The sequence below is a fragment of the Gallinula chloropus genome (assembly GCF_964237585.1).
Source record: "Gallinula chloropus genome assembly, chromosome: Z".
Lineage (NCBI taxonomy): Eukaryota > Metazoa > Chordata > Aves > Gruiformes > Rallidae > Gallinula > Gallinula chloropus.
This window is the reverse complement of record NC_140089.1, coordinates 80,786,060-80,807,379: the sequence shown is the minus strand read 5'-3', so window position 1 is coordinate 80,807,379 and position 21,320 is coordinate 80,786,060. Positions and strand designations below refer to the sequence as shown.

The 21,320-nt window shown below is 46.8% G+C and overlaps 1 protein-coding gene across 1 annotated transcript; it reads right to left on the bottom strand.

The window, feature by feature from the left end:
* Positions 1–575: 575 nt before the first annotated feature.
* On the bottom strand, positions 576–12,962 carry AQP3 (aquaporin 3 (Gill blood group); the record flags this gene model as incomplete). Its single annotated transcript, XM_084278789.1, has 6 exons — positions 576–1,589; positions 1,801–2,018; positions 2,704–2,822; positions 3,675–3,812; positions 3,983–4,109; positions 12,855–12,962. 6 exons carry the CDS (start codon positions 12,960–12,962, stop codon positions 1,421–1,423), a joined length of 879 nt encoding a protein of 292 aa, XP_084134915.1. The 3' UTR covers positions 576–1,420.
* Positions 12,963–21,320: the final 8,358 nt, after the last annotated feature.

Below are 21,320 nucleotides of genomic sequence, written 5' to 3'. Positions count from 1 at the left end.
TTCCAACCAAACCCAGCACACTGCTAAAGAGCAGCATTAGTTATATTTACTGAGGACACAGGCTGGAAGAAAGGCATTTGTGTAATCCTGGAAGCACTGGGTTCAGGTCTGTAATATTTTTTCTTCTATGTAGTAAAATAATAAGAAGGGACAAGGCAAATACTCTGGGTGATGCTGGACAGAATGCTGATGCCAGGTACAGCTGCATGCTCAGAACTGTATTAATGGCAGGCAGTAAGAGAAGTGAAGTGCTTACTGAGGGCAAGGGACAAGTGTTGACCTCTTGTTCCTTTTACCACAGGAATGAGGTGCCTGACAGCAGGACATCCCCACCTAAAGGCCTATACCTTGGCCTCCGTACTGAGTACAGACACCTGACCTCCTCCCATCTGCCCCAAAAGCCCATCCCACAACAGAAAGGAATAGCACACAAGTGGAGCATGCAGGTTTCTTGCCCGAAAGGGTTAACTCCATTTTGCAGAGGAAAAGCACTCAAGGAAGCTATTGCTATAGATGACTTCCTTTCAGTGGCACTTTACTGGGAGACGCTTAAGACACAAACACTGTCATTTTACAGTATGAGCATCAACATTTTATTTTTTAAAAAGGCAGAAACAAAAAAAAAAGGATACATCATTTTAGTGACTGGAAATGTGTTATGTATTTCAAGGAATTCACACATAAAAAAAAAGCAAACAGGCCTTGACAGAGTTTCCCTAATGCAGCAGCATAGGGCCTACAAGTTCTTTCATAACCGATACTGCTTTTCTTTCAAATACTCTGTAATAATGTGGCATTGGGAGAGCAAGAGATCCCCTGACATGCCGGTACTGCTAGTACAGGAGGTGTTTCAACAAAGTGACATCATCTAAGGCCACCCCAGAATCTCAATGCTGTCAGAGACTAGGCAGTTCCAACACATCTTTAAATTAACTCTTCCCAACCCTGCTATCTAGTAACTGCCTTAATGAGTATATTTATATATAAATCTATTAAAAAAAAGAACCACTATTATGAAATTTACATGAACACACACAACTTTAGCAATACCATGTCTCCAGTGGAACTTGGCTATTAGCTGATAGCAGCTTATATACAAAGCAGATTAATTAGAAATGCTGCTACAGTGAGCCAAGCTGCCTTTCCAGGTTAGCCCCTGGCTAAAACAAGGATTTCCTGTGTGTTATCTTCTAGGAGTTGGCAATGTTACCAATTGTGATTTGGCTGGAAGGACCTTTAAAGATCATGTAGTCCAACCTTCATCAGGGATACATACACACACACACACAAGCTAGAATATCTTAAGACAGGAAAAAAAAAACATCTTCCTGTTGTTCTTGAAGCTCTTTAACTCTTCCCTCCCCTTTTCCAGCTGAAGTCCTGAGTAATGAATGTCTGCCGGATCTTGGTGGCAGCTTCCTCAGACCCTTTCCTTGTGCTTCACGTTAGAAAGCTTGACTGTTTCCTGCTCAGAGGCAGGCGGGGAAGGCTCATCATGACATCCAATCATCAGCTGATAGACCATCACTCCTGCAATGGCCCCAAGGAAAGGAGCAACGACTGGAACCCACCACCACTGTTTACCAGTCCTGGAAAACAAAAAGGAAATGCACAAGGTAAGAACTGCAGCCTGTGCATTAGGATATTTGTGCTTGGATCTGGAACAGTGCAAGATGTCATTATAAAATCCAAAGATACCTCATGGATGCTACAACTATGATGCCAGAGCTACACCCTACTTGGACTTGAATTATTTCCCCCCACCACCAATGCACAAGGTTTTCCCTGGCAAGCACTTACCAGAACACTTCAGTGCCCCAGCCAGCAATGGCTGTGAAGAGACGAGGCCCAAAGTCCCTGGCAGGGTTGACAGCGTAGCCAGAGTTGAAGCCCATGGATGTTCCAATAACGAGGACAACGAAGCCAACAGTGAAAGCCTCCAGCCCAGTGGGGACAGGGTTGTTGTAGGGATCAACAATAGCCAAGACACAAACAATCAGGGAGGCTGTGCCAATGAACTGAGAAGGGAGGGGGGAAGAAGAGATTAATCCTGATTAATCACTTAACCAAATTAATTAACTGCTCTTAAATCCCATGCATTTTTGGGCTAATCCTCTAAACAGAAAGAGCTGCACTAAGTCATCCCACAGAACAATCAGACCAGAGCAGATTGAGCATGCACAGGTACAGGAGAGTGGAACATGCCCCTCTGGCACCCCACAGGCTTGATCTAGACCATGCTTTTTTCCTCCCTACCTACAGAAGAGCTATGAATAACTGTTTGAGCAGGCAGAAAAGCTGAATACATCTTTCTGAATGTGCTTCCAACTTGACACAGCTGGGTGGCTGCTATCCCCTTTAAGGAAGAGATAGTCATATCCAACACCAACCACCTCCCCACAGAAGCAGAGTGAGGAAGAGCCATCCTTCCTCATGCTCTCACTATTCAGGGGCTGACACCAAGTGCTATTCTTCTCACTGGTGTCATGGCCAATCTTGTATGACTGGTTAACCTCCTCAACAGAAGCTTCCTTGCTTTCTGCCTCTGCTTTTTCTATGGGGTGGAGAAATACTTGTGTCATCTCTAAAAATACATTTTTGTATCTTTTCTTTAAATTTCTTTCTCTAACTAAAGGAGAGGCCTAGTAGCACCCTAAAATACTTCTCTTCAAATTCACTTTCACCCTCCCAGAACCCTCTTACCTGGTCAAAGAATCCATTCACAATGTTCAGATGCTGAGAAGGGTAGGTGGCAAAGATACCAGCAGTGCCATTCTGTCCTGTTACATACAGCTGGTTGCTGCCAAAGGCCCAGATGGCATCTGCAGGAAGGAAGAAAGGTAGAGAGGTCAGGCATTTTCCAACACACAGAGGGAGTACCCTACTTGGAAGATGACTAAGATGTAGGCTCCAAAGAGCCATGAACACTGAAATAGCAGTGTGGTGCTCAGGGTATCATTTACAGAGATGAGAGGATGCCCCACTGCTTCTTTCTAAAGTGAAAAGTAGTTAGTGCTAGTGTCAGTTTTCTCCCTTCAGGGGGAAGCCACAGTGATCCAGATGTTCTGCTCAGCTATAAGGAACACTGCTCCCATTTCCAGAAACAGACCTCAAGAGGAACACTCAAAATTTGACTACTGATTATTCAATGAAGAGCAATTTCCAGCACGTTGCCCTGAATATTTCCCTGCAATGAAGTACCATATTTCTAGGATTCTTCCCAAGGTACAGGATCACTCTAAGGGCAGGAAAAACTGCTATGAGTCCCAGTGTCTGGAAGCTAACATGACATAACGCAGAAGATATCCATGGTGAATTGTTTTTAAAGCTATGGATAAAATGGATCTGGAACAATGCACAGATATAAAACATGCAGTACTACTAGGGTGTCATCAGCCCTTTGAAAGATCTGGTTTAGCCCAGGTAGTACCTACAAGAGGGACCATTGGTGTTACAATGATCATTACTCAAGGACGAAGACTCATACATTCACAATGCTGGTTGAACTTCAGGCTGATTTGAACCCATTAACATAGGAACAGGAAAGATCTCCCAGCAAAACAGTAAGGAGGTCTCATCTCTGATGTGCAAGAAACTGCTTCTCTCTGATTTGGGAGCCAGCCATGAAGAGCATCCACCTCCCCCCACCAAACACAGAAAGTTTCTGCACTTACCATAGTACAGCCCAAAGACTATGCCTGCTCCCAGGAAGGCTCCCAGGGTTTGGGCCAGGGCATAAATTGGTAGCTTGATCCAGGGTTCCCGAGCCAAGAAGCACATGGCAAAAGTGACAGCTGGGTTCAGATGTCCACCTGCAGAGAGACTAGTGGTTATTGCACTTTCATGAGCAGAATTTGGGTCCCAGAGATGAGTCAATAGACGCTGGTTTCCATACCAGTGCCAGATAGAAACACCACAGACATTTAGGACAACACAACAAACGTCACAAGCCAAATCCAACCCACATGATGCCACAACATACCTGATACCTGTCCTGAGATCAAAATGCCAAGCATCACAGCAAAACCAAAGGCCAGGTTGACAGTCAGGAAACCTCCATGAGTCCCTCTGCTGAGCACAATCTGTGCAACAGAACCGCAGCCAAACAGCTAGGAGGAAAAGAAGAGATTGGAATTACTGTTTCACACCAGGGCCAGTTGCTGACCACTGACTGCAGCTACTCCACTTACATGCATGCACCATCATAGATGAGCAGTGACACAAAACTTCAACTTTTGGTCAAAATAACTAGGAATTATCTGTAGGGACAGCATGGAAGGAGAAGCAACACAGAACAAGCCTATCTCCTAGACAGGGGAAAGCAAAACCAGCACTAGAATCAAAAGCAAGATCAGACTGCAGTTCCTGTGTCCAGAAGACTAGAGGCCATCCCAAACCAGACTTCCTTGGCAAAAACATGTAAGAACAGATCAGGGAAACGTGGGTGGCCTGCCTCTGCAGCACCAACACTGCACAGGCACCATCAAGAAAAGTCCATACTCCACAGACAGCCTGACACCAGCACAACCAGAGGTTGAGTCTTCTGTCTGAGGTCAGGGATGCACTAAGCACTTTTGGGGAAAAAGTTGTTTCCATTGGGTGATAAGAGATGTTTCACAGTGGCTAAGGGAGGCATGTGCTCTTGGTTAAAGACATTTTCCCCAAACAGCTAATTCTTCTCTTCCCAACCACATCCAAAAGGCATCCCTCCTATGCTTACCACTTAACAACATAGTCCAGTTTTCTCTGGCAGCCCAATTCATCACTCCTATAGCTAAAAGCTTTCTGCCTGGCCACATCTCTACTACCCACTATATAATTTAAGGATCCATCCCTAATTCTGATTATCTGTATGCTTTTATCTTCCACTGACTCCCCCTGAATTGATTATTTGTGTTTACCTAGGATTATCAGATTAGCAGGTACTGGGAGCATCCTTAAACTAGGACAGGGATTACAGATTGTTCCTAAGATCAAACCCAGGGATCAAGACTTCCCTTCTTTCTACTGACCACATGCCCATACCATGGAGTCATCAAGACTTTCTGGATGTCAGCTCCATCATCCCAAAATTACTCAACTGCCACAGAGGCAGTTATCTGCTCCAAGGGGATAAGCCACCAAATAGGCACCAGGGGTGGTTCTCTCCACCTCTCCTGCAAACACTGGACATGCCCATTGAGCAACACACAATCCAGATCAGGGGCAAAGCCAAAAACACACCTACTTATGCCCTCCCATCCCCCTGACAACTGATGTATTACTAATACAGCAAACATTGCACTCAGCCTGCTGGAAAAGGAACAGCCAGGTAGGCTGCAGGTTGACTCACAAGGTGGACACTCTGTACACAGGTGCCTCTTGACAAGGAGCCAGGTCCCCAACACAGGACCTTGTGCAGAAAGATGAAAGGAACCTGTGAATTTGAGGACACCCAGTACTGCTCTGTAATAGATGGAGTCACAACAGCCCCTTCAGTGTCCTAACCCTGACTTGCCCAACTGGAAACCATGACAGAGAAGACACCCAAGCAAAGGCATAAAAAAAAAAAAAGTCTTGTTTATTGCACACCAAACAGAGTTGTCATTCCCAGCTATCCCCACACCACTGAGGCAAGCACAGCACCAAGCGAGCAGATCAATACTGGCTAATGACCAGGGTGATGTCTGTTCCTTCCCTTACACCAGAAGGGACCAGCACACTCTAGACAGAGGTTTGGAGGGAGTAGCTGTGCTGTGTGGCATTAGAGAGGTGAACACCATGGACATCAGTCTGCCCAAGGAGGAAGTGAGCCCACAAAAAGCTGCAATGGGGATCTGAGCTTGGCAGGGTTGGCCCTGGGTCCTTTCTATTGACGAAGGCATTTGTGTTACTCACTCTGAAAGAACTGGCAGTTCTGCAAGTGGACGGCTGTTGTCTCATCAGCCACATGCCTTCTACTCACAGAAACCAGAAAGTAAAGTTCACCCCTCCTCCAGTCCCCTGTTCACAGACAAAGGTCTCAACCTGGAGGAAGGCCAGATTTGCAATTTCTCAAGAGGTTGTTCTCCATCCTTCTCTCCCCCTTCACAATCCTACACCTGGCAATAGCTCTTCCTGCTTTCCCTCAGAAGAGACTCCATGGGCCATGCAAAAACACCCTGGAATCACTCCACAGAAGCATTACAATTATTTATCAAATGAGCACTATTTGGCTTAATTCAACATACCAGAAGGAAACCTGACCCTCGCCAGACAGAGTAAGGTGATATTTAGGGACAGGTTTGAAGCTGGATGTGCATGTGTGCAATTCCATCCCACACCAGTGGAGCCCACTGAGCAGGAACATGTATTCTCATGCATCACATCCATCCATGGCATTTGACTTTTAGGAGCCAGTTCCAACCAAGTTCACCTGTGCTTTTGAGTCAAGCAGCTTGACATCACGCAGTTTTGTTGTGGTGGTGGCTTTCACAGTTTAATTACACCATCCCCACTTCTGCTGCTTGCTTTCAACTCATTTTCCCTAGCCATATGAGACAGGAGATCCCTGCATCCATTTCTTTTCAAGTCTTTCTTTTCCAGTGCTCACAGAGAAGTGTTTAGAAGCAGCTAGCCTGAGTTGAAAGACAAGGAAAGGCAAATAAAAGCAACTCAGCATTTATCACAGTGGCTTTTAAGTCCATACAATGGATGTAGAAGTCCCTGGTCAATATTACAGCACTACAGTTGGACACAATGATGCACACCCAAGCAGAGACAACCCCTCACTCTTGATTTTAATGACCTGTCTCCAGCACTTCTTTTTATGCTTTTTTTCCTTTCCACTTTTGTTAAAAAAAAAAACAAACCTAAAACATTGCTGGAAGAACATCCAAGCCAACAGAAAGCCAGGCTAGTGCCTCATACACACCTGTGCAGCAGTCAACTGCTACACCCCCATGATCCTCTAGACAAGTTCAAAAGCAGCTTTAAAGTGCTAATAAATTTTTTTGCAAGAAAGCATTGCTCTGATGTAGTAAAGCTGCTCTCCTAGGAATCAAGGTCAATTCACCCATTAACCAGGGTAATGGAAGGCAGCTCCCCAACTTCATCTCACAGGCTTTTGAGGACCTAATGGCTTTCTCTGCCAAGAGGGAGGCTTATCCCTTCTTTCCCTACATTAGCTGGTCCATCTCTTTGAACTGTGAAAAAAACCCCAAGATCTATGTTGTGCAGGATCTGTGAGTTGAACTGGTTCAAGGGGGGAGGAGCTGACAAACCCCAAAGCCTCAACAAGGGTGAGGACAGCCAGAAGCAGCAGCAAAACCAGAAAAAGGTAACAGGTCACTGGGCAAAACTTGCAGCTCAGGGAAACCTTAAACTGGCTGTGTCCAGGGCATGTTTGGAGTCTGGCCATTTGGCTTTGTCACCCAAGGTAAAAAAAAAAAAACCCACCCTGTCTCAGTGTCTGGAGACAAAAAAGGTCCAGAGCTAATTAGGGCTGGTAGGAAAAGACCTTGGAGGACTGAAAAATAAGTAGTTGAAAAAGCTGATGAAGACATTGAAGCCACCTGAATTTATAGGCAGAGCTTATGAAAAGCAGCTCTATACATGAACTTGGGAGAAAGGCAGTGCTCAGCACTCCCCTGTACAACAGCCAGGTTTCCTTGCTTGCTTGGCTCCTTTTATTTGCTGGTGCTTTTTCACGCCTTCAGGTGCAACACAAAAGGCCTGGATGCATTTGCTTTTGGACTTCAGACAGACTGACCTCTAAACCGAGATGGGAAAGTTTCGCTGGCATAGCCCAGGAGGAGTGTTATTACCTGATTTACAACTTTCCCTCTTCAGCCAGCAAATAAGCAGGGATTAGGCAAGAAGCCTGTTGTAAAACTACCCTAATCACCTGGGTGGATGGGCAAGGCTGCTCAGCCCTGGCTGCCTCTGGTTAGTGGGAAGATGCCACAAGGGCAGTCAAACTGTGGGTCCGCTCTGAAGGAAGAGATGCTGAGATATTGGTGGAAGATTTTACACATTAGACACAGAAAGGGGCACCTTTCTTCATATCAGAGTGAAACTTGGGACTATCTTACAGGTCCCAAGAGGAGGCTGGGAGGGAGAGAAGGGGCAGAGTACTATCACTTTACTGACAGTTCAAAACAACCCCCAACTCCATCTCTGCAGCTCAACACAAGAAGGGGTTAAAGGCACTGTCAGTCTCCCCCATGGCCTCCTGCTGCCTACCCCAAGAAACAGGACCTAACTGGGTAGACCTGAAGACAAATCCATCTCTTGTGCTGTTTCTTCTCCAGCAGCATGCACAGATCTTCCTCAACTCCATGACCCATATGACCAAGGCAACTTCCACCAGCCACAAAGGCAAGTGCAAGAAGCACTGTCACTTTTGCCATTCCTCAAGGCATCTCTGGAACAACCAGTCTGGTTATCATTTGCAATTTGCAAAGCAAGGAGAAACATTACACCCCACGGTTGGGCTTCTTGTCCAGCAGAGCTGGAGCCAGCCTGGACAAAAAAAGTCCTACAGGGAAGGGCAGCAGCAGATGGTCTGTCATGTTATGGCTCTTTCTGCACCATTTCTGTCCCAGAGCCAGGCAGAACTGCAGGACTTCAGAGATAAGAGGGTCTAAGAAAAGTTGTTTTACACATACGTAACACACTACAACACCACTGCACAATCCTGGAGCAACAAGCTGTGCTCAGCATAAGAAGCTTGAGCAACTGTCAGCAGAAGAGTTGGGCACTGCAGGAGAAATTCAGTATCTTAGCTTGTTGCCCCCTGCCCCATGCCAGAAAAAACAGTGATTCTGATATCCCTGGTAGCCCTCAGATCAGGAGAGCTAGAAAGACCCATACTTCTACTGGTCACTGCACTTGGCACTGCTGGAGAAAAGCTGCCTTCCAGCTGAGGGCAAGTCTTGGTGCCTGAACTGTCCTGTTTGCCTGAAGGAGAAACGTCCCTACACCTGCACAGGGACAGTGATGAGGGACACTTAATGAAGAGCTTTGAGCTCTTCTGATGAAGAGGTGAGGGAGGGCAGAAGTGATGCTGTGTCCCATGTCTCCATAGCCAGCAGCACAGACCCTTTGCAGGGAAGGATCAGCAGCATTCAGCATGCTTACAGCAAAGATTTCCCGCCCCTTTTAACTCCTAACAAAGCATTAACAACAGGAAAAAAATCTTCAAAGGAAAAAACCCAGATTCTCTGAATGTGACGGGCTGTGGGAACTGCTGTGCCACCCCAGATAGCTGCAGGATGAGGGGAGGCTGTAAGGGCAGCAGTAAAACGATGCTCCCTTTGCCTCAATCGTCCCAACCACTTTGCTGTTTTGGCTTCTGTGGGCTGCAGCACACTCATACCCCAAAAAGCTCCCACCTGGCCACAAAGACAAGGCAGTCCTGATTGAAAAGCAATTAGTAATTGTTTTGTTCTGTCCTTGTGCCTCAACACATACTTGGTCCAACTTGGAAATCAATTATAAACAGCAAGTTACTTCTCCTGCAAATGTAAAAGCCAAACAGAGTCAGCTTTGGTATTTACAGCCAGCAGAGCAAGGCAAACAGATCGAGCCTTTAAGGGAGGCACAGAGGCCCGCCACTGGAAGTCTGGCTTTACTGAGTTGCTACAGTAATAACACAAACAGCAAGCAGGATGGAAAATGCCTTCAGCCTTTGCATTGCTTAGCTATTACCAGCAAGCAGGGCTTCCAACACAGGTATAAAGTTCAAACGCCAAGCGCCACTCAAAGTGCATTTCAAAGGGGGGAAAGTAAAAGCCCAGACATTTTAATTGTTGAAGGAAAGCTAGATTTTGGCATTCCTGTTCTTGCAGTGGTAAGGACACTCTGCACAGTGTGGTGCAAGGTGCTATACGGGGCAAGAGCAGCTTGCAAGTGAAGAAAGAGCACCCCGCTTTTGTGCTATTCAGGGCTTGGCTGCCTCAGTTCATTTTCTTAATCCTGCCTTGGATTATTTTCTTACCTTAAAAAGAAGCGTCATTTTGTTTTAACTTTCTCCCACCTTTACAACCTCCTTAAAAATACTAAAGATAAAAATCAAACACTACGTTAATTCTTACAGGCAAAGAGTCCTTGCAGGGATCTGAAATGGCTTTGCTGTGGAGGGGTTGGAGAGGCTGCAGTCGTTATGCAAGTGAAAGGGAGGAGGGAAGAAGCTGAAGCTGTGCCAATATCCATGGTGGGACAAGTTTTACATTACACAGTGAAATTTAAAGTAAGCTGCAAACTTCAGTCTCCTTCAGCTAAGGAAGTTAATTTTAGTGTGAACAGTATCAACCCTTAAACCCATCCCAAATACTGTTCTGCTCTAGATGTATGTGTGTTCAGTCAGTTCCGTCTCCTGTGAAGACAATTTCATGGATCCCGTGTCTTTCCCCAGGTGTTTTGTTTTCTGAAGCCCCTAACAGATATTTGCCAGGCTCAAATGCAGCTAAATGCACACACCCCCAGCTCAGGCTGCCGGCAGAGAGGACAGCAGGGGCTTTTGCAAGGAACAGAAAGACAATCTCTCTCCTGGGACTATCCAATTCAAACTACTACCCAGGCCATTTGAAAGGGGAAGAAAACCATCTTCAAGGCCCTTTCTGTTTTAGGCAGAAGATGCAAAAGAATTCAGGTGGTAGAGACAAAAATAATTTTATTTTAAATAAAATTTGTGTCACTTCATTAATAGAAGGTTAGACTGGGACAGCTCCAAGGCAGAAAGGGATTGCAGCCCAGCAGAGCCATACTGCAGGCTTCTTGCCCTGGAACACATTTCCCTCTCTGTATAATCTAGTTTTTCCTGCAGATAACCCAGAAGCATTCACCATGTTTGGGACTCCCCCATTTCTCCAACCACCCCACCCCACCTTTTCCTATGCGGACACAGTACCCACAGCCTTCCACCTACTGCAGTGTTGCTGCAGGAGATCCCAGGTCACTTTCACAAGACCCATAGGATGGAGTTGAATGTGTTAATGAAATGAATTTTCTTGCCCCCAGACACTACCTCAAGACTTCCCAAAAGAGGTAGGGAATCTGCTTGTACCCTTTCATGCACATCACAATGCTCCTGAAGCCAAGGCATGTGTTGCCCACTTCGGCAGTGCATCATCCAGCCTTGCCAATGGGTGCCCCTTAACACCCTAATTTTGGGTCAAACCCTTCCTTGGGCTCTGAGCACATCTGAACACCCCTCTACCCCAGAACATCAAGGCTGCAGGGAAAAGTGATCTCTGCCATACAAGCTAATGCTTATGGAAGAAGTAACAACTTTTTTTTCCCCTTCTGAAAACTCTAATTCACATGGATAAAGGCTTGCCTTGCTTCTCCAGCAACATTAACTTCTCTAGCAGGAGTCATTAATCCTCCCTACAAGTCTTGCCTTGCTTCAGTCCCAAGGCTAACAGCAACAACGCCAGCGATACGCAGACAGCGCTTTTCCACCTGTTAACTGCCTTCCTATCAGCTTCTACCCACCTCAATTACAAATAACCCTTCCCTGAAAAATCAACAGAATTTGTTTGCCAATCAGAGCTGGGTCAGTCTGACAATAAGGCCATTGCACTCTGCAAAGCTGCTTTAAGAGCGGTAGCATTTTATGAATTTCAGCTGAGCCTCTGTCCTCATAAGAGAGACCCAGTAGCCTCATCCTCCTCATAAAAAACATATCTTATTTATTGAAGCATAAGACAGTGCATTGGCCCTTTTGAGTTGGCCCCAGGAGCACGTGCAGCTCCATCAAACTTTCTCCACTTTCAGCTCCTCCAACTATTAAGATTTCTCCCCAAACAGTCCTGCTGTCAGTTAGGGGTGTAAACCCACAGTTCCATATACCCTTAGCATTGCTCTGGCTTTGCACCACTTCAGAGGAACTTTCCCCTGCAGATACTAACTGTGCACACACCAGCTCATCCCTGCTGCAATATCCAGGTACCAGACCCAGGGTCCAGCAGGCAGCCCTGCCATTTTCATAAGCAGAGGTGCAAAGCCAGATACCCCCTGCCCTCATTTTGCCACACCAGCATTCACTCCTCACACACAACTACCTGCGCTGTTCACGCTTGCCTTTGACTTCAAAGCAAGCCAGGGACACCCAAAACATCTCTGAGCCAAGACACACTGGTATCCATTCCTGCTTTTCCCCCTGTGCCACATCCCTTTGGAAACCAAGCACTGAAACAGGCAGAAAAGTTTTGCTGCCATTCACCACTTAAAAACACATCGCTGACGGCTCAGCACTGTCACATGTGCGGCCAGCACAAGATCCGGATCGGCTGCTGGCGCAGGCAGCCCTGGTATCATGCAGACCCACTGATAAGACCCCAGGGAACCTGCACCCAACAGCAAAAAAAAAAAACAACACAGCAGCAGTTTAAACTCTGGCTGCTTCTCCTCCACACGATGCACAAGGAAAACAAGGCGAAGTGAGGGAGAAAAGCTTTCACTTCCCTGGGTGATAACACTTGAAGCATTTCACTGCCAAGAAAACACTCCAGGGCAGACAGAAAGGAAGTTTCCCCTGATCTCTAGCAAAAACCACTTGCTGCCTGCACAGAGACCTCTTTGCTCCCTGCACTTTGCAGCCACACAAAAGCCCCCAAACACCCACTGAGCCCTTCAGAGCTCACCCTTTGCCCACAACACTGAAGTTCATCCTGTGTCAACACCCATTAACTATTTTTCCTGGGGATAAGGATGTCTCTAGTCCCCATGGGGCAGACTGGACTGGAGGTGGGCTCATACCCGGCAGAAACTCTGCCAGCAGCACAGCCCCCTCACAGGGGCGGCTTCCCACAGCACAGACCCTTCAGCAGGACAATCCCCCACTGCACCCAGGGTCCAGGGAGCATCCTCACAGCGCACGATAAACTCACCACTAGGATCAGCGTCCCCAGGCACTCAGCCAGCGCCTGCCGCACTAACTTGTTCCTGATCCTCAGGTGCTCCTCGATAGTAGCCAGAACGTCCTTTTGCCTCCCCATTGCAGCAGAGGTGCTCTTCAAGCAGCGTCAGGAGGTAAAACGGCAACTAGCAAACCCTCAGCAGAGCTCCTTCCCCAGCACAGCTGCCGGCTGCTTATAAGTGAGTTCGGCGATGCTTGACACACCTCCTGGGTGACCACACCCCTTCCACCCTCTCTTAAAACACGTTTGGGTTTTTTTTTTTTTTTCCTTTTAAGAGTGGGTGGTTTTCTTCATTTTCCTTGTTGCTCATATGGGTGAGGAAAAGATTTAGTTTTCAGAAGAAAAAAAAAAAAAAAAGAATTAAATATGGCAAAGATGCCCTGCCTGCCTCAACCCCTGCTGCTTTCATTGTAGAATCACAGACTGGTTTGGATTGGAAGAGACCTTAAAGACCATGTAGTCCCAAAACCCAGCCATGGACAAGGACACCACTCACCAGACCAGGCTGCCCAAAGCCCCATCCAGCCTGGCCTCAGACGCTGCCTGGCATGGGGCAGCCACAACTTCTCTGGGCAACTTGTCCCAGTGCCTCACCTCCCTCATTGTAAAGAATTTCTTACTAATATCCAATGTAAATCCACCTGCTTTTACTTTAAAGCCATTACCTCCTGTCCTGTCACTCCATGCCCTTGTAACCAGTCCCTCTCCAGGTTTCCTGAAGCCCCTTCAGATGCTGCAAACCTCCTGTAAGGTCTCCCCAGAGCCTTCTCTTTTCCAGACTTAACAAGCCCAACTCCCTCAGCCTGTCTTCGTATTAGAGATGCTCCTGCCATCTGATCATCTTTGTGGCTTTCCTCTGGACTCACTCCAACAGCCCCATGTCTCTCTTGTGCTGTGAGCCCCAGAGCTGGACACAGTACTGCAGGTGGGGTCTCATAAGAGCAGACGAGCAGAATCACCTTCCCTGACCTGCTAGTCATACTTCCTTTGATGCAGCATGGGACACAGTTGTCATTCTGGGCTGCAGAGGCACGCTGCCAGTTCATGTTGAGCTTTACATCAGTCAACACTCTCAAGTCCTTCTCAGAGCTTCACTCAATCCATTCTCCCCAAGCCTGTAGTTGTGCTTAGGATGACGCTGACACATGAGCAGGACCTTGTACTTGGCCTTGGTGAGCTTCATACATAACTTAGCAGCTAAAACATGGGGACGTATCTGCCCCGCTTCAGTTGAGGGCTTAAAAGCTAAATGCATGAACTAGGCAGTGTCTTAATCAGTCTGTGCAATCACAATAACCCTCTTTCAGCATGCTTTCCCTCCAGAATTCTTGAAGGATGGTGAAGTGTCGAGAGCTTCTGTGCTAATCCAGAGGCTGCAGGTACTTTTACAGCAAAATCATCGGGCAGGAAAGTTTGATCTCCCACGCTTGTTCTGCAGGCTGAGGACAAGGCACCTCCTGACTCCAGCAATTACCCAGCTGAAGCTGTCACCATAAAGCAACACCAGAGCTCTCTCTCCATGAAAAGCTGCATTTGACTTCAAACTCCTGCATACCATTATTACTGTTTGTCTCCCCCATGCCAGGACTTTGGGAGAGCATTTGTCCCCACAGATGCTGTTAAGAAAAGCCATGAGAGGTCCTCAATGCAGAACGGATCCTCACCATGGGACCTTGACGAGGAGGCTACTGATTCACTGAGCTTCTCAGGCCTCTCAGGAATCAGTCCTTGCTGCCTTTCCGTCCTTGGTAATGTCCTGTATCACCTTGGGCCAATTCTGTGGAAAAGCCCGAGTGAAAGCTGTCCCAGTCTGTACTGTCTGGGGTGAGGACTGCTAACAGGATGCGTGCCACTTGTGGCATCTGGTTTCTGTTAGGTGAGTAGTAAAAATTCCCCAGGCTCCTTGACTCACTGGGGCTTGACTCAGAGCAGCAGAGATGAATTTGCAGCAGTGAAGGGGACCCCTTTCCTGGATTTGTTCCTACACCTCCTCTGCAAAGCCACAAATGCCCAGCTTTTCCCCTTGCCCTTATTTAACCATCAACTTTCCTGTTGTAAAAGCAGAGCTTTTTAATGCAGCGGTGAATGGGCCTTTATTTCACACAGAAACTGCAGCCAGCCTGAGGAGCGTTCAGGAATGTGGTTAAGAAAGCAATAACGTGTGAGGAACCAAATGCAGGGAAACACTTGGATCCAAACGTAAATACAGGGACAGGAAACCTTCCTCATTACTTTGCCTTCAGGCCCAGTCTGGTATCACCAGCATCAGTGGGGCCCTCTGAACTACTGTAAGCACTCTGTCAGCTCCATGCATGCTTGCTGCAGCTGGGATTTACAAACCAGCACTCAGGACACCCATTTTTTGCTTTATGTCCCTCTCTTTCACCCTCTTGCTGAGCATCACACAAGCCACGGAGGACCCACAACCTCCTCTCTGCTTTGCTTCCTCCTGCACACCCCTCTCCCTTACACTCCACTCTGTGCTTTTCACCATGATTTTTTACCAAAGCCATTACAGCCAGAAATGTTGGGGTTTTTCCCCTTTTGGCAGTCCCTAAGCTAAAGTCCGTGAGCTGTTTTGCCATCTGTTGATTCATCCCTATCAGCGTGCAGATGCTGTGTTCTGTGGTATAGGTTTATTGAGATTTATTTAGGCTGGGTCCTTGATCCCTTTCCTTCCCTGGTGGTGGGGACAGAGCCATAAGACAAGAGAGGGACAGACAAGGAGCAAGAGGCATGGGGAAGTGTGATGTTCTCCAGGGAGGTGTGTACAAGTCTCCTGTCTGCAGCATCTGAGCCCCTCTGGCTACAAGTTGGCGATACAGAAATTTCCTCACGACTGGTGAGGGGAATGGAGACATTTAGGCTCCCAGGTTGATGATAGAAAACGTCTGCAACACCAGCATCAAAGCTGGTACGTGGAAGAGTCTAGACAGACAGAAGCCTGAGGAGCCAGGGTGGGGTGGGCGCTCTGACACCAGCTCCGCAACTGACTCACTGCGTGACCCTGAGAAAATCCTTCACCTTTCCACACCTCAGCCTCTCCATCAGTAAATTGGAGAGAGCAACATCGGATTCCCTTCCCCAGGTGTTGTGAGGGTGAATCACTGCAGCCCAAGATCCAATGACTTAAAATGAGCAATAGGGACCTATGAAATTGCTTTCCCAACCACCAGCCTTGTTATTATCTAGGAAGGAGCTTGGGGAAGGCTCAGTGATGCAATGCTGAAAGAAGCAGAAGATCTTTTCATAAGCAGTAACTTAATCAAAGTGTGAATAAGGGCTGTAAGGGTCCAATTCTGACATTTCTCTGTGCCAAGGCAGGAACTGCCCTGACACATCAGTCAGCTGGACATCAGGGACATGCAATCTAAGCACAAAGGGTGCTTAAAGGTGTGTGTCAACACTGATAGTTTTCAAAAAAAGCCCAGCTCCCACAGTAACTGGTGCACAGGGCACTGGTACCTATTCTGGTGGTCAGTAGTCCATCAGTCAGTAGAAGTAAACAAGGAGGATTGTAACAGTAAGACTGATGATGAAGTAGGCCCTCAGCTGTTGGTCTCTACTAGTGTTGGGTGGGCACAGCAAGATGACCATGTCTCTAGTGATGCCTTGCATGAACACTCAGATATGCTCTTTTCACAGCAAAAATGCTTGAAAAAAAGGAAATGTCCAAAATTCTGTCACAAAAACTCATGCCTGACCTCCTGGTGCCGAAGCTATTGAAGCACAAGAAAGAAACTTCTGTTGTCAGTCACAGTATGTTACAAACATCAGGTTTCAGAGTGCCTGGAGTGGACTACCTCTATCAATTTGTAGAATATAAACAAAATCAAGGTGTTGAGGGCGCAACATAAGACTTTAATTAATGCAAACTGCTGGCTGCTGAGAGGAAAGCTTGAAGAGAAAAAGGAAGCTCAGCTCAGCAGGGAAATCAGAGACAACATTGTTATGTTGCATATTCCATAAATCTGTCTTTTCTTCCACTATCTTCTGGGGCCCAAAAATATGGGAGTACCCAGGGATGAACCAAGGTTTGAATCCATGTCCCCCAACTCTGGTCTAACAGAGCACTTGTCTGTAATGTTTGTCACTTTCTTATTCCTTTATTTTCTCTCCCACAGACCCATGCAACCTGCCCCAAGAAACTTGCTGTGCTCAGGCTGTTACATCTAGATGTCATCCAAAACCAACACCCAGGTTCCAAGTTTGCTGTTTGCATTGCTCCTTGGCTCCCTCTCTCATCACTTGCACTCTGGGTGAAAGACACAGGTGAAATGTTGAAGAAAAATTGCTGCTTGGCTGCTCCATTTCAGCTGTTTTCCTACTGGGTCTAGTGACACAAAAAACCCCCTCAGGCCCATAAACATTTTGGCTTCTGCAGAGTGCTGAATCAGCTTCTAGAAATGTAATTTTTTCCTATTTAGAGCCCAAGCTTTACCAAGTAACCGGACTTTTCCTTAAGCAAGCTGAATGGGCAAGCCTCAACCAATGGGTTCCATTTATTGACCAAGCCAAATTGATGCACCCATCCCAGGATGCATGGTGCAACCCAGTGAGGAGAAAAGCGTGAATCACCCAAATCTGTAATGACTCAGTGCAGCGATGGCTGGGTCGCCTGGTGCAGAAGCCGTTATGCCAACAGAGGTCACTGGGTCAAAGCATGACAGGCTTTGTGCTTGTGAAATCTCCCTTTGGGAGATACCTCTGAGCATCTCTTTCTCATGATTTACTTGACAAAGCAATATGGTGACATGTTCAGAAGATTTCATTAAAAATAAAAATTATAGCTTGCCTAGCAAGGCAGGGTAGGAAATGAGTGGGTAGGAAGTTTATAAGCTTTCTAAACAACTCTAGCTGGAGGGTTGAGTTGCAGTGATTTCAACATCGTGCACTGAATCTCCAGATTTGCAGAGCCAGGCATTCATTTCATGTCTGGGTCTGCTTAGCCCTCCACCTTGAGTTAAAAAACTGGAGAAATCTCCCCAGGGAACAGTGGTATTCTACACAGCTGAAGGTTGTGGATGGCAATTGTGTTTGGAGACATTTAAGGTGAAACTGCATTCCTAGTTTAGCTTCCTTGGACATCTCAGAGACACCTGGAAAAATGGATTTGGGTTTTGAATTGCCACATAGTAATGGGAATAATATTTAAAATCCCTGAAGTTATTTTTAAAAATTAAGATTTCTAAAGTAATTTAAAATACCTGTCATGAAGTCCACTGCTCTACAACCAAGTGGAGCAAAAGGTGACCTTGAGCTGAGACTATACCTCTTAGAATCAGAGAGTCATTTGGGTTTATTTTCAGAATTGCCCCGTGGGGATGGAACCCCCAGAGTTATACTGGAGCACAGGCCCACAGCATGCTCCCACTGACAGTTCTTTGTCATGTCTGATTTCCTCCTCGTCCCAAGGCTGGTCCCAATTTACAGGAATAAACATCATTCATCACATGCCTTTCCTGCAGAGGAGCCATTTTCCAGTATAAGCAGTTGCATAGCAGAACGACTACCATACACTGGAAAAGCACCAACAGTTCCAGGCGAAAGCCTTTTAATAACACATCTGAAGGGAAAGCTATTACAAACAACTCTCGTGAAATAGGGTTTTGGCAGAAGCTACTGCCATAAGCTTCTCTGTATAGACAGTCATTCTTCTGTGAGCTGCAGAGCCAGTCCTGACTTGGAGACACAGCTGCTGCTGAGCACCACAGCAGGAGGGTTCAAAGACCCTGAAGGCAGAAGGCAAAGAAATGGGGTGAAACTCCACCAGCCCAAAGTGTGACTCATGAGCAACGACAAGAACTTTCCCTGTTAGGTGAGGATGTGTCCAGAAATGGAGAGTATGACTGCTCTCTAACCTAACCACAGGTAGTCACAGCAGAGATGTCCCTGGGCACAGAAATGATGACTTTTAAGAGCACAATACATTTTAGATATCTACTCCACATGATCACTTTCGGGGTAACTATTTCTCTTTGTTGCATATAAAGGAAGACTAAAAATGGAGACAGCTATACCTAACCACTGTAGCCCACCCTGAGCCTCTAAGGAGGTGCAGACCTGCAAAGTAAAGGTGTTTGTACTGTAGATGGGATATCTGTATTAAGAGCAGGGAACTGTTAATACTGTTCCACAATTCCTACAATTCGATTGTAGGGGTCTCTCTACAATACCACATGTACAGCCATGAGCATGGTCTTGAGCATGGTCAGCTGTACTCAAGAAGGACAAAGGGAAAGTGGAAGTGGTGTAAAGAAGTACTAGGAGGACAAGCAGGTGGATGCAGTCCCTCCATTTCAGTATGGGCCAGAAGTGTTCAAACAAGGTAATGCAGCAAGCCCAAGCCCAAGTTGGGACATACCACTGTCAGCAAGTACATCAGGAAGCAAAATAACTGTTTGTGATGGCACACAGTACAACTAGGGATGAATGAGCCATGGATAACTTCAGGCTGGAGAGTAGAAACTATAAAAGCATTGATATTCTGTACATATTTTCCATTTACATAAAGTTGGTTTACTTTCCCAGGAGATTCAAGGGTAGAAATTACTAGAGGGTTAAATATGAAAGGAGGCATGAAGTCCCCTGAAGTAGTTAATTCTTTTGCTCCAGTTTCTGTACCCTCACCCAATTCTACACCCCCAAGTCTTGCTTGGGTGCAAATGGTGTCTGGAAGGGAATTCCTGATGACGTGCACTCTCAGAAAAGAGAACTGGGCTCCTCAACTGTACAAGCACCTTTACTTGAACTGTAGCAAACAACACCCCTTGTCTTCTATGGTTCCAGGACTGTCAAAGGACTTTAACTGCCAGTTCACCTAAATGTTCCCTAAATTCACTTCTGCAAATGCAAAGTGAGTTTCCCTACACTTTCTGCAAGTGAGAACAGAGTCTGCTGTCCTCTTTGGGACATTCATTCCTTAAGATGATTTTAAATCAGCCTGAATCCTGGGGAAATTTCCATTGTGGCCTGATTTTTTTCCTCTATGTAGTTTAAGTATTAAACATCATCCTTAACCAGAGAGGCATTGAGGAATTGCATTGCAATGGGCATTTCTGAGATGCCATAATGCAAGAGGGATTTGGTATGGACAGGCCACCTGAGACAAGCGCCTGCGGCTGTGGAGATAACAGGGCTGTAAACAGGAGGGCTGGGCTGGGCTGTGCAGTGGATGGCACACCCAAAGTCTGAAGAGGCATAGACACCCACCTCCCAATTCACCAGGAGAGTCCCTCTCCCAAAGAGAGTGTCCTGTTACCTGACAGCTCCTGCACAGACAGACGTCAGCAGGCATGGGACACGAGGTGGTTTGGGGTGATAGCTTTTAAACTGGGTCTGGAGGCTTTAGTGAAGGCTTGATCTCATGGGTGGGGGAAAGCATGCCGTTGTGATGAGAGCAACTGTCTTCCCCTCCCTCTCCTTGGAGTCACATTGGTTGACTGACCCTATGGGAATATCCCAAGGGTAAAGAGCCAACATTTCATTATAAATTGTCCTGGTTTCTTTTTCTCAGCCTACACAGAAGGAACAAAAGTGGGGATTTACACTTTGAAAGCCCTAAAGAAAGCAAAAGTGGATGCAAGAATAGAATGTAGGAGATACTCAGAACTTCAGTCCTGAACTAGGAGCACTGAAACAGGGCTAGTCCTGTGCCTGGGAATACATCCATTAGTTGTTGTGTGTGGACACTGGAAATCCAAGACCTGATTTGCTTCGTGACCCAAGGCATGGATGGGTTTTCTTCAGAAGTCCGCTGTCAAATCAAAATGCTTTATGGAAGCAGAGTGGAGGACATGACAGAAGCTATTCCTCCCTGACACAGACAGGCAGCCCAACTCAGATCTCCCTGATCTCTCATACATCTGAGGGCAGGTGTTAAGAAGAGCCAGCCCAGAAGCCACAGGAGCTGTCTACCTTAGCAGAGGGTGGGAGTCCAGGGATCAGAAACCAGCAAATGGGAGCAGCTTTCCCATGTCACCTGGTGTTTGTGGTCAGTGTGGGCAGCAGCTCCCAAGTCAAATCACCTCTTTCTGGTCAGAAGCCACTTTTTCCTTAGGCAAGGAAGCCCCCATCCCTGCAGGCTGTCAGCACTTGGTGAGAACAGAATGAGATCTGAAAGCAGCACCAGGTGGAGGCAGGCATGGTGTGTACCAAGGGTGAACATGGGGTGCTCTCCCTCCACCCATGGACAGCCCTTGCATCTATCTTCCCTCTGGGATGCAGAACAGATGGATCCCATCATCCTTGCAGCCCCACATATCCCAGCACCTGCCATCTCAGAAAATCCCAGCAGTGGAGTTACATCCCCACCACAGCTCCTGTTAACTTACAAACTGAAGAAGGAGCAACAGGGAGGTGAGAGGAGCAGCAGTGGGCCAAGGAGCTCAAAAAACAGAGAGGAAGAGAAGTTACTCTTCCACAAGCTGGCAGCAG